The 13561-nt window shown below is 38.9% G+C and overlaps 1 protein-coding gene across 2 annotated transcripts in view; it reads right to left on the reverse strand.

Moving 5' to 3' along the window:
* CCDC18 (coiled-coil domain containing 18) overlaps positions 1-13561 on the reverse strand; it is a 68515-nt gene that overhangs the window by 46811 nt on the left and 8143 nt on the right. Inside the window, exons 2-9 of one of the 2 annotated variants that reach the window (XM_074961312.1) lie at positions 11832-11982; positions 11474-11648; positions 11065-11235; positions 7881-7990; positions 5752-5880; positions 4467-4563; positions 2444-2565; positions 1713-2022 (exon numbers count right to left, since the gene is read on the reverse strand). In XM_074961312.1, the coding sequence (XP_074817413.1) occupies positions 1713-2022; positions 2444-2565; positions 4467-4563; positions 5752-5880; positions 7881-7990; positions 11065-11235; positions 11474-11648; positions 11832-11965 (1248 nt within the window). In that variant the 5' untranslated portion in view covers positions 11966-11982. Of the gene's footprint in view, positions 1-1712; positions 2023-2443; positions 2566-4466; positions 4564-5751; positions 5881-7880; positions 7991-11064; positions 11236-11473; positions 11649-11831; positions 11983-13561 lie in introns of those variants that run through there. The other variant, XM_074961313.1, reaches the window with a different exon arrangement.

Consider the following 13561-nt stretch of genomic DNA (forward strand, 5'->3'; position numbering starts at 1 on the left):
GCTCTGTTTATGAATTGCTGTTACTTTGTCCCACTTCTTGTTGATCTCCTCATCTGCATTCCCCTCCTTTTCATCAAGGTCTGCAAGTGCCTGAAACCTGTTCTTTAACTGCAGAATGACAAGCTAAAGTCCCCTGAAACACAGAAAGCCTTCAATGTCATAACGCCTATGTCCCTTGTTTGGTGGACCCACACTTCTCAATTTTAGCTTCATGGAGGATGTCACAAGGTGGTGGTTGCTGCCAACATCTGCACCCCTTCTCACTTTCACATCTGTCAGTGAGCGTCGCCATTTGCCATTTATCATATGGTCAATCTGGTTCTTATCTCTGCCATTTAAAGAACACCATGTCAGCTTATGAATTTCACAATGTTGAAATGAGTTCCGCCAATGACTAGGTCATTCATATTACAGAAAACAACAAGCCTCTCTCTGTTTTCATTCATGGTGCCACACCCATGTCTTCCCATTGCTCTGTCCTTGTTTGTGTTGTCCTTACCCACCTCGGCATTCAGGTCTCCCATAACGATAGTTAGATCACGGCATGGTACTCTCTCCAACTCCATCTGTAATGTAAGGTAGAATTTGTCCTTTACGTCTTCATCACTGTCATTTGTCAGAGCATAGCACTGAATCAGGGTGATATCATTGTGTTTCCCTTTCAGTCTGGCTCTCATAAGTCTGCTGCTGATGGACTTCATTCCCTTCTTGAATGCTCCACTCCCTTCTTCAAAAGGATGGCAACACTCTCATGGTGTTGTCCATCATCCCATCCAGAATACAGCAAAGTTTCTCCTGAGGCTGTTGTTAATCTTCCTGATCCCATCCATCTGCTCTCGCTGACACCCAAAATGTGTAAGCTTAGCGTCTCATCTCTGCTGTGACCCGAGACAAAAAACAAGTTTGGTTTTTGTCTTGGTGTTGAGCACTTCAGTCTTCATGCCAGTGGCTTCCTTTTGGCTTTCACCACTGGCAGTCATACAGGTCATTGACTCCTGAAGGCCATCACACACGGTAATGGTCGAATTCTTCATCGCTGTTTCCATAACATATTTTGTTTTTTTATGGGAGAGGGTTGTTAGCCCAGACCAATCCAGCATGGTTGAACCTATTAGGAGCAAAAAGCGCCGCCTGCCACCCCCACCCCCACACACACTCACACAGACTCTGGGGATCATTAGAGCACGCAAGCTGTCCCGCCATGACAAGGCACAGACACCAGAAGTTTGCCATTCAGAAAGTGTATCTACAAGCTCCGTTTGTCAGCAAGTCTCTCCCTTGCTCTCACTGCTCCACGCCCCCTGTTGAGGCTGTTACAGAGGATACACCTTCACCATCTGGTAAACTTCATGCTGTTCAACAGACAGGAGCCCCAGCATCACACTGTATTACTTAGTTGTGTTTTGGAGAGTAAGTCTGCCACTGAAGAATTAGTGCAGGCCACAGAGGGAGGCAGGGTACAAAACTAGACAGATATCTGCTCCAGTACGGCAGTTTCTACATTCTTGAGAGTTCAGACACACACGTTCTTGATTCAGCTAAAGTAAAATGTTTAATTAAACATTACTGTATCTTCATCAGTGCGTTTTGGAAGCAGAAAAAACAGTATACAGACAGCCCCTAATAATATAAGCAACATTTCCAGATAGTACCAGATTAGGATTCTACAAGGTGCACAATACAAATTTATAATGATTTATCAATTACTGTACCTCTTTAGATGTACCTAGCGACAACTGGGAGATAATAGTTTCCAAGGTGTTCAGTTCTTCTCTTGAATCCTCAATTTCTTGATGACATAATTTTAGGCGATCATTTTGCTGTGCAATAAGTGCTTTTAGCTCTGCATTTTCACTTACTAGGGCACTTTTCTCTTTAAGTACTACTACTTTGTCATTAAGTTCACCCTCAAGCTTCAGGATCTTCTGTTCAGACTGTGTAAGCTGTGACACAATTTCAGTGTTTTTTGCCTCTAGACTCTTCATCTCTTCTTTTGCACTACGGTTCTCATCCTTTAATTGGCTACAAAAAACAAAACAAATAGATATAGATACACACACACACACAATAAAGGCTAGTTCAACAAAAACTCTAGAAAGCTGGAGTTTTGCTAGGACTTCGGCTATCAGATACTGGCAGAAAGGCACCCCACACAAAAATTGATTAATTGTCTTCGTTCATCTGGGAGTCTAAAAGAGACTAACTTCTCAGTAGTCTTTTCTCAGTGCCAAAAGCAGAGAAGCTAAGGAATAAAACAACATGGAGACTAGATTATCCTCTCATTCTTGGGATTGGTCCCTCCAGTTAAAGGCTGAAATGTTGTCAGGGTGCTGAGAGATATGCCAATGCCACTGTAACTATTTTGAAGATAGAGAAATCCAGAAACATGGTAAAACTGAGATATATCAATTTAAAAAAAAATAAGAAGAAACAACACTTTTACCTTAATTGTTCTTTTGTGATTTCAAGTTCATTTCTATAGGCAACACATTTTTCATGCAACTTTTCTTTTTCTTTTACACAATTAATTAATTTTTTCTCTAAAGTTTCTTCTTCAGCTTGAACCTTAAAAAACATTGTTGTATAATGATGAAAACAATGATTTAAGCCACAAATAGTCAAAGAATATTCTGACAAAGAATAAACAAATTAAGCTGCTTTATATTGCAAAGATTGCTACTATCTCATTTCCTTTAGATAGACAAGTAACCATACTGAGTGCTGTTCTGAGGCATGGGAGAGCAGGAAAAAAGCTTTTTCTTTAGTTGACAAGGAAAAAAGTAAGAATCTCTTTGGTATTTTAGGGCCTACTTTTGGTCAGCAGTGATGTCAAGGTATGCAGCACAGTCTTGCCAATCTCCATGACCAAAGAAGCTTAACCAATGGCAAATACGCCTTCAGGGGCAACTGCTGAAGGCTTATGTGATTCGTTGACTCCTTTTCCTACCCAAGAGAAAAAGTTACAGACTTACACCGTAATAGCCATGGAAGGTAAAATTAGGGACAAACAGTCCATGCTCAATTTCTCCTCAACTTTGCTCCCGGCATGGGTTCCTCTGGATGATTTATAGACAACCAGGAGGGACTAAAAGGTGGCCACCCTAATTTAGTACTCACAGCTAAGAGAATGCAGCGAACGTGAATAAGACAGTTTTGTTTACATGTCAGATAAAAGGGGTTTTCAGCCAGCAGATTCCACATGAGGAATAGACTACCTAGCAAAAATGGCCATACTTACTATTTTTTAATTTAAAACACACTATGGACATATAATCTATCTATGGAAGCTATTTGTTTTCTTGATAGCTATAATGAATAAGTAGGTATTCCTGCTGGAGGCACGGGATGGATTAGTCAAGCCTAGGTTTCCCTTCATCCTAATTTTGCATTGACCTCCTTAGAATTTTCAAGACGTATTCTTGAAACAGAAAGAAAAAGCTTGGTTGCAAGAGTTCAGAGCTTACTTTATAACTAAAAGGAGAAAAGGTGAGTTGTGTGTGATAATATATTTGTATGATACTGTTGTTGTTTGGGTTAAACCTCATCTAAATTGTTGTGACAGCCACCCCTCATTTAAGATACCTGTGAAAGACAGCTATGGAGCTCCAATTAAGACAAAGGGGGTACGTGAGCCCACGCAGTAAGCAGACTTAGTGAGTGAAGGGCTCCATATAGTCTCTGACTAAGGGGATGGGTGTGAGGGTGGGGGGAAAGAGAGAGAAAGAAAGAAAAAGAAAAAAAAAAAAAAGAGAGACACACGCAGGTCAAACTGAAGGACCACAGAGACATGCAGAAAGAAATCCAGACACAGACAGCCTGAACAAGCTGTCTGAAAGAGTTTGGTGCTATGAGCAAAGAAACCATCTCATTTATTTTGTTCCTTCTATGTTGAGAGAAACAGGACTTTGGACATTCTTTGTAAATAAACAAGATTACATCAAAGCCACCAGACCATTGTCAATTTCTGCACCCAACTGGAACAATCCGCAGGGCCGCAAACTTTGACTAGTCACTTGGGTCAAAAAGGGTAACAATACTTATCAAGCACTCTAAACGACAGTTTTTTCTAAAGTCTCCCTATATACTGTTAATGCTGCTTATGAGAGTTGCTTTCCCACTGTAGCCATGGCACAGGGAACAGAAAACCTATTCTAATAGTTTGTCCCTACCATGGGTACAGTGATGCAGCAAATTCACTTAAGAAGCCTTTGTGATTAAAAAAGTATAAATAAAAATTTCTTCTGCTAACCCTTTGAATGTGGGGCTGGCTACAAATATGTTTTATTCACACACTTCAGAAATGTTGGCTAAGTAAAATAAGTTACAGTAGGCTTCCTTCTACCCCATTTCTTATACAATGGAACCAAGGCTGTTGACATTTAGCATTTAGATATGACCAAATGGATTCCAGTTTCCATTTTAAATCCAAATTGTGTGGCCAAAAACTACAGATAATCAAGTCTTACCTTTTCAAGTTTTTCAGTTATTTTCTCTCTGTATTTTTTAAAAGCTTTCGTCAGCTCTTCAGCATTAAACAGAGCCTCGTTTCTTTGCTGTTCAGCTCTACAAAAAAAAAAAAAAAAAAAAGTGTCATATCTTTAAATCCTGGTACAATACTGATATAACTATCTCCCCAAATTACCCAAACTTGAAATACAAAGAATAAATTAATAGCATAGGGTAACTGAGCTTCCTTTCAACTTTCCAGTTCTTTTAGATACAACCTTTTAAATGAAATGAACTTTAACTTATCACATGAATTACTGCTTCATGTTTAAAAAAAAATTAGGCATATCTGCAAATATATTAAATAAGCTACATCCAAGCAATAATAAGGCTAAGAATTTAAGAGCAAAATCACTGCTGTACCCCTTCAAGCCCTGGGTCCACATGGCATCCACTACATTCAAATCCAAATACATCTTTGATTGTGAAAGTGCAATTATATAAACGGATTAGTGCCTATCCGTTTTATTTCTTCCTCTCTTTTGTCTTTAAAAAAAGAAAATACTATTACTGCACTGTTAAGCCTGAGAGATGCTTCCAAACCTTTGGAAATTCAAAAGATATTATACCCACAGCAAGACTGACTGTCACATTACATTTAAGTGGTATTTTTGATAACTCTTTATGATCTCAATCTGGCAAAAATTTACATATGTAAAGAACTTTACACACTGAGTAGTCCTAATGACTTCACAGGGACTACTCTGAGTGTGTAAAGTTAAACAGATGCATAAGTCTTTGCAAGTTCAGGGTCTATATTTTTACATTTATGCTTCCATACAAGTGTAGTGTGGATGAGTTAAAATTATTGTAGCAAAAATAGACTTTGAACGTGTATTTCAACTTTCACCTGAGCATTGCATCATTGGGGGTTTTTTGTATTTACAAAAAAAGAGAAAAAAAAGTTTATTTAGCTAACCTATCGCTGCCAAATAAAGGTGTGTTTTAATGAGTGATACTGGGACAGGGATCATTGGATATTGCCAGGATAATAAAAAAAAAAAAAAAAAAAAGACACTGCTCAAATTTAAATTAAAAATAAATAATAAATAATAATAATCTTAATCTTGCAGGTCACCTTTAAACAAACTTGATTTTCCTCCCTTTTTCATTTACAATACACCCATAAAGAAAAGACAACTTGGTGGCACAAAATAATATTTAATAATTGGAGAGGGGGCATTTACTCATTAGTAAAATATTTTCTACTAAAAAAGTTTTGCTTGTTTTTAATTATATAATCACCTCTTCCCTTGCTTGCTTCGATCAATTAAATCCATTTTCAATTTTTTATATTCTTCTTTAAACCTTTGCAAAATGTGTTCTTTTTCTACCACCATTTTCTGGCTTTGCTCTAATTTATCTTCTGCATCTCTAGAAAAAGAAATTAAGAATTATTAGACCACAACTTTTTTAAAAAAAAAATTAGCAGGTAGCTTTTTATATCAGAAGCATTTGGTTTGGTGGATAGATATCAAATAGCAATTTTTTTTTTCCCTTTTCCATATATGAAGTTCAATAGGAGGACTAGCTAGTCTGATATATGGGAAATCATTTTACCAGCCTCTCTATCCAAAGAAAGCAACAATCCTGTATTTGAGCTAATACAGTAAGGACTAACCCAATTAAAGATATTAAAATTAATAAAGTTACTTATTTTGTAAAGTAAGTTTTGCCTATTTTCATCCTTATTAAACTGCGTATTGAGATTTTAATCAATTTGTGGTAGGAATTTTCATTTACTATCTGTTTGTACAGCTTCCAGCACAGTGGGGCCCTATCTTGGTCCAGGCCTCTGGGTACCACTGCAATACAAATATAATAACAACATAATAGTAATTAATAATAATAATCAGGAAAGTCACCTTACACAAAATTCAGAGTCAATTTATAAGCAGGCTTGGCAGAATTTGATTTATTATAATTTTGAGAGATAATATAAATATTTAAGGACTTTCTTAAATTTTTATTTATTTAAATTTTCAGTTGCAGAAAATTATGTGGAGGAGGTCAGACAATTATTTAACGACAAAAGACATTGAGATTCAAAAAGTTAAGAGTTTTATAAACCATTACCACACAAACTGTCAACATCACATGTCAAATACTAACTCAACAAATCATACCTGTTTTTACTATTCATTTGCTAGTCCATTTCTAACAAGCCTAATTCAAAAGTCTAAATCACTGGATTTTGACTCTAATAAGTTCTCAAGCAACATTTTTCTTACTTTGCCGATCAGAAAATTTCAATCATCATCCCTGGAAATATTTTTTCGGTGATTTGTGTGTGTATGGCGAAATTGATGTTTACCGACCTTTGATAAAAATTTGATCCTTCCAAATCTATTTATAAGACACTGCCTTCATTTGTATATAATCATTATAGAGGTACATAGTAGTGACCAGTGGAATATCTGTTTTATCCTTAGCAATGCAGGGGACAGAGGACTGAGTGTGTTCTTGTGATAGCCCTGCCACACTAAGTGCAAAGGAGATCTTAGTGCTCTATCATGCATCATTAGTTTAAAAAAAAAAAAACCACAGATATATAAAACAACGTAAAATATATTTGCAAAGAAAGTGTCTCAACTTGCTTCCATAACAGGGTTTGCAACAGCTGAGTATCTCTCTGTTTTATGTGGATGAGAAGATGAAAGTGTTACTGCGAAAGTGGAGGACTTTTCGTATTTGTTTGCCAGGAGAAATTTTGTCTGTTTTTTTAAAGTATTCTACGGTTTTGAAGATTACAAGTGTGTCCAAAAGGGCCAAATCTAATGCTACTTACACAGACAATGATAAATCTGCTTCAGCAGGGAGATCAAGTTCTTACAGTATTCTTAAGCAAATGAAGCATACAAGTCAATGTGTGGCTTTAGTGACTGACAACTTTTGGGGACAAGCAGGACACGTTGCTTAGGTAAGTTTTATTTGGACAGCCATGATTGATTCTAGTGTAGTAAGTGGATATATTTGAGAAGACAAAAAGTTTGCTCATTGTACAATGGGCACAAATGTCTATATTCCTGCAATGTATATATAATCTCAATGGTAGGAGCACATTTATGTTTACCCCAGGTTATAAACTAGTTATTTATTTTAGAATTCTTTAGTTTGTTTATTTTACTGAATCTTCATCAATTACTTTTAATTCTTAGAACACATTTCATCATATCTTACGTACACTAATATAAAACACCAATATAACACACATAATCGGCAACTTCTCAAGGACAGATTTCAAAACTCCGTAATGGTTCTGATGAAAAGCACTAGATTTGGAAGCAATCAGTTTTTCCCAGGAACAGGAAATATGGTGAATTAAACAAGTAGACCAAAAGGTTTATAAGGGAGGGGAAAAGTACATTTACTACCTCAGGACTTTATCTTGAGCTGTAACTTCTGCTTCCAAATTTGCAATCTGTTCTTCTAACATAGGAATACTGACTGAATGTGTACCTAAAGCTGATTCAAGAAAAGAGATCTGAAATACAAACATATTTGGGACTTCATTAAAATTTGCTAACATACCCTACAGTGAATTGTGCCAAAAGGTTGTTGCATAATTGAATGACATTGTCTGCCTAACCCTGCTATAGAAATTGCCAGGACATTTCCACACCATATTCACTCTGACTTCAAGCTTTCCCTTCAGTTTTGCACAATACCAGTTCCATAAATACCATTCCTCTCTGAGACAACTGTAAACAAATTCTTTTTTAACATACCAAAACAATTTTTTCCTCCAAAAATTAACATTCCTCCATTTTCCCCTTACAAGCCAGAAAAACGAGTACCATATATACTCGATCATAAGCTGGTTTGTTTATAATCCGACCCCCCCACCTCCCCAAGATGGCGAAGTAAAAATGGGCAATTTTTATGACCCATTCATAAGCCGACCCTATAATTCCAGGGTCGGCAAACTTTGGCTCCCAGCCCATCAGGATATGCTGCTGGCGGGCCGAGACGGTTTGTTTACCTCGAGTGTCCGCAGGCACGGAGGTAAACCTAAAGTAAACAAAGTGTCCCGGCCCACCAGCTGCTTACCCTGACAGGCCAGGACAGCAACTGGTGGGGAAATTTATTTTTTGGGGGGGGGCGGGGGGGGGGAAGCTGGGGGTCAAGGGAGTAACCCCTGTGACCACCCCCCATATGACCCCACCCCTAGCCCAGGACCCGCACACTGTTCCCATCCTCTCTCTTCCCACCTTAGCTGGGGCGGGCTAGGGGATGTCGTCTCTGGCCTGGCCAGAGCTGCTCCGGCAGCCTGGCCACAGCCTACCAACCCCGGAGCTGCAGCTGCTTCAGAGGTTGGGGGAGAGCAGCATTGCCAGAAGTGGAGAGACTCTGGCCCCGCCTCTTCCCTTCTGGCTGTGCTGCCTCTCCTTGTCCCCTCTCTTGGGGGAAGGGGCTGTGTCCCACCTCTCCCACTCTAAAACCGTTCATAAGCTGGCCCCCTTCTCTGATGCTTCCTTTTTTACTAAAAAAATTTGGCTTATGAACGAGTACATATGGTAGTTTGTTCTTTGCCCTCCCACTAGCTGTTATCCCTTCCTCTTTGTTTTTTCTCCAACATCACTTGTCCTCTGCATAGAGTCTGAGAAGCACAGTTGCAAATTATAATATACTATAATATTTATTCTGCAGACCAACATGCACACAATAGAGTGGCTTACTTCTCAGTAACTGCGTTTCACAATATTCCTGCAATGCTGTAGTCTGCAAAGATTTTAGTAAGATTCTGTGTAAACAAGCAAAACAGTATTTCTTTAATTCAAGTATCCGTATTTTTTAAATATATGTGTAAATTATATTAACAATCTACCTCTCTCCATGGTCTGCAATATTTCCTCATAACTCATCTTCACTTTCTCTACACGTCAGACATATTGCTCTTTATTTGGAAATAAGACCAGCCTTCTTCAGTTCTCATTGTTAATATGTATATAGGAGCCAAATTTGTCTCAGGCAGATATACTGCAAATATATTTATGTATAATGCTAAAATAATTTATCAAGTTACTTCCTGTATAGGTTACAGGGCATCCTTATTTCTAGACTTAGATTGTAAGCTTTTGGGGGCAGAGACTGCCATTTTGTTATGTTTGTACAGCACTTGAACAATGGGTCCTTGACTAGGGTTCCTACGTGCTACTACTATACAAATAGATTATTTATAGATTTTAAGTAGATTAATCCAAGGTGAACCGGTATATTCTACTCAAAACTACAATATAGCTACCAGTGATTTATTTTTCTAAGATATTTTGTGTTGCTAGAGACCACGTATTCATCCTTTACTCCTTGGGGGGATTTGGCATTACTTTGCGCCTGCAGAAAATGCCCCCCCCCCCCCCAAATTCCTGTGCTTCCCTGTAGAAAACAGCAGGGAAACAAAGTGAAGAGGGGGGTGGAAGAGGAGGAGAGATGACCATGGGTGCAGGTTTTTGGGAGGATTGCCCCCTCCAAACAGAGGTGAGGCATGGTAGGAGGCACACGGGTTTATGTGCCACTGCCTCCTGCCCCCCATTTCTGCAAGTGCAGAGCTGCCCAGCTGAAGGAGGATGCCTCTCCGCTCCAGACTCTGCGGCTGAACACTGACTCCTGGGTCCCAGTGCCAGTCGTGCTCCCCTTCTGTGTGCTGGGAGCCTTCCTGTTTTCTGTGCAAAGTGGGGCTAGGGGAACTGAGAGAATGGGGGTGGAGGGGAAGAGGCAGTGGGGAAGAAAGGGAGGGTGGAATAGGGCAGAAGGAGGAGAATGTGGGCAGGGGAAAGAGAAGAAAAAGGGGATAAGAGAATCATGGGGGGGGGGGGAGAAGCAGGAGCCCTTGGCAGACAGCTGAGGCTACCCCCTTAAGGAGGCTCATCAAACCCTCACCTGACAAACCCTACCCCCACACACACCTGGACTCCTCTGACAAATCCCCACCCCCAGTCCCGCACCCCACTAATCCCGAATCAGCTGCACCTGGATCCTCTGCAGAGTCCCACACCCCCAGCACCCAGACCCTCCCACTGAGCCCCCCCGCACACCTAGACCCCCCCAACTGAGCCCCATATTTCCACACCCAGACCCCGCCCCGTGCTGAGCCCCAACCACCTTCACCTGGATCCCCAGCAGAGTCCCATTGCCCCTGCACCCAGAATCCTTCAATGAGCCCCTGTGCATCCAGATCTCCCTCTGAGCCACCTGCACCCAGACTGCCCCACACAGAAACCTCTCACCCCACACCAAGCCCCTCTACACTTGAATCCTGATGGGCTGAGCCTGCCCACCCACACCTGGCGCAGAGTCCCAGGGTGTTTCTGGGGCAGGTCCAGCCCCTACACTGTGTTGGGGTCAGGTTCAGCCTCACTGCCAAGTCTGTGATCGGAGGAAGGGGGGGGCTTCAGGGTGATCTCCCACCTCAGTGCAGCCAGTGGCCTATGCGCCCCACTGCCATATTGGAGCCACATTTATTTATTTGGCAAATAAAATTTGCAGAATTTTTAAATATTGTACATATAATTTTTAGGTACAGAATTCTCCCAGGAGTAATCCTTCTAAGATACTCACTCTCGTTTTTGACTGAGTCAGTTCAAAGTTGATAGTTTCAATTTTATTCATTAGACAGTGGTTCTGGGAAGTAAAAGATGCATTTTGCTCTCGAAGGGTGTTCAGCTTCTCTCTAAGATGCTCATTTTCTTGTTCCATACTTTTATTAAAAGGAGCGGACACTGGGTAAGACTTGAGGTTAAAAAAAAATATATATGTATATCAACAATGCATCTTTGTAGGCCAATCTTACTTAAGTCATAGAAATAATATGTTTAAAAAGTTATCAGCAATATGTTACCATGCCTAACTCCCCAGTGCTTACTATATATTAGCTGAGAAGCCTACAAATGAAAGGGTAAAGTCAAATGTTCATAAAAATCACAAATGTGTAAAACAAACATGGCACCAAAAATAAATAAATACTTACTTTGGTTTGGGATTTTCTTTGAGAATCCCTGCTCTGGTGGGACATTTTACCAGCACTCTTATGAGCTGAATAATTTTGAAATTCAGTGCAGCTCGGCTCATCAAGATCTTCCAATGTTAGTCCAACAAACTCACTGAAATGAGAGCTGTGGACAGATAGTTCACTCGAACTAGTACTAGGATACAAAAAAACAAAATAATAATAAGCATTCCCCCTCCAGTAGTGTTTTTACCAAATATAACAGAAACAAAACACAAAGACAGACAATGGGTTACAATAATATAGTGAATAATATAGATTTAAACTACTGGAAAGACTTACGGCCTAGTTCTCGTCTTTCTTTTAAACACACACGTACCTGGAAAGCTCTTCCCCTAGATTTTGTAGATTTCTCTCAGTCTTCCTCAGTTGATTCCTTAATGCCTCTACATTTGCAAGCAAGAGTTCTTCATCATCATCTTTTTTATGGTAAATCCATAAATTGGATTCCATTGGTACTCTACATTTGTCTAAAATAAATTTAATATTAAAATTTAGTTTGTCATCATTGTACACTATTTCTAGAAAGTAGCAGATATTTTTTCAATATTTTAGAAGGTTTTATGTATACTTGTTTTCCTTACATACAGTACATGCAAAGTCTCACTTATTGCCTCCTTTCATACCAATAAAAACTTGAAAGCATATCTATATACAATTGTTTTTACTTAGCTATTTCTTTATTCTCTTTGTTAACAAATATATTTGTGTTTTAATACGCACATCTTTCCTACGCCTGAGAAGTGACAGGAATGAGCATACTAGGGTTACTAAGTACAAATAGCTGAAGAATAGGTTTATTTTCTAAAAAAGAAATAGAATATAATGAAGAATTGGCTTATGATCTAGAAAATATGTACTGTTGATAGTCATTAGGCACATCTGCTCTTTTCAATTAAAGAAACACTGCACAAAATAAAAAAATATTTAACTCTCAGTGCATCTCACTTACTTAAGAAAGGCCTGAGTGAACATCAGGGTGGATAAAAATCAATTATTTAAAAAAAAAATTGGATTTTATTTAAATCAGGTTTTTTTGATAAAGTGCTTTTTGAGGGTGGAAAAAAAACCTATCTAAAGATAATTTAAATTAAGATACATTATAGCTCAAAGAGATCTCATCATGGAATAGGAATTATAAATTCTAATTCCATAGTATGAAACAATATATTCATGTAATGTTTAAGAAAAGTTTTGAAAATGAGTTCCAATAGTTCATGGATTAGGGACCCAATTTTATGGAGTTCCAGGGGCTTCTGTATAGATTATTTAGGTTAATCTTTCTATCTACCCAATGGGACTCAGTGCTCAGTCTAGAAGATACCACCAGAGAGGCTCAGTTTTGCAGTTCTCAAACTGTAGATTTGTGTCTCCAGAGATAACATGCTTGTTAACAGCAAAAATGTTTTAAATAAATAATATATAGAAGTGAGAAATAACAGAGCTCAACCCTATTGTCCCTCTGCAAATTTGTGTACAGAGAGTCAATCCCTTACCTCTCTCTAAAAGTGAAAAGTTTCAAAAAGTTCAATGAATAGAAGATTGTTCAGGGTGGTATAGATCTGGACAAGGAGAAGAAGCCTGGAGATAAATGTGAGAAGGGAGGGACAGGCAGCAGAAACAAAAGTGAAACTGTTTGAGCAGCATATTCCAGAAGTCTTGAGGTCTTTCTGAGTGTAGCCTTCATTGATTTGAGATCTACCATACCATTCTCTCACTAGAAAGGAAAACCTAAAATGGCAGCAGGCCATAAAAGAGACCCAGTTTGGGAATATTTTAATGAAGTTCCTCTACCTGTGGGTAAGACAGGCATGCATGCAAAATGCAAACAGTGCAACAAAGAAACGCAAGGCCTGGTTGCCCAAATGAAACAACATCATGAGAAGCGTTCCTTCTCAGGAGGAAGCTGCGCTGATGATTATGAAAGGAACATGTCTGAACATGCAGGATCTTCAGGTGGTTAAACTTTTTTTATTTCATACTTCTTTCTTAATGACTACCCATCTTCCTTCTAGACTTGAATTCTCATGTTTGAACAAAAAAAATATA

The sequence above is a fragment of the Natator depressus genome, chromosome 8 (genome assembly GCF_965152275.1).
Source record: "Natator depressus isolate rNatDep1 chromosome 8, rNatDep2.hap1, whole genome shotgun sequence".
NCBI classification, from domain to species: domain Eukaryota; kingdom Metazoa; phylum Chordata; order Testudines; family Cheloniidae; genus Natator; species Natator depressus.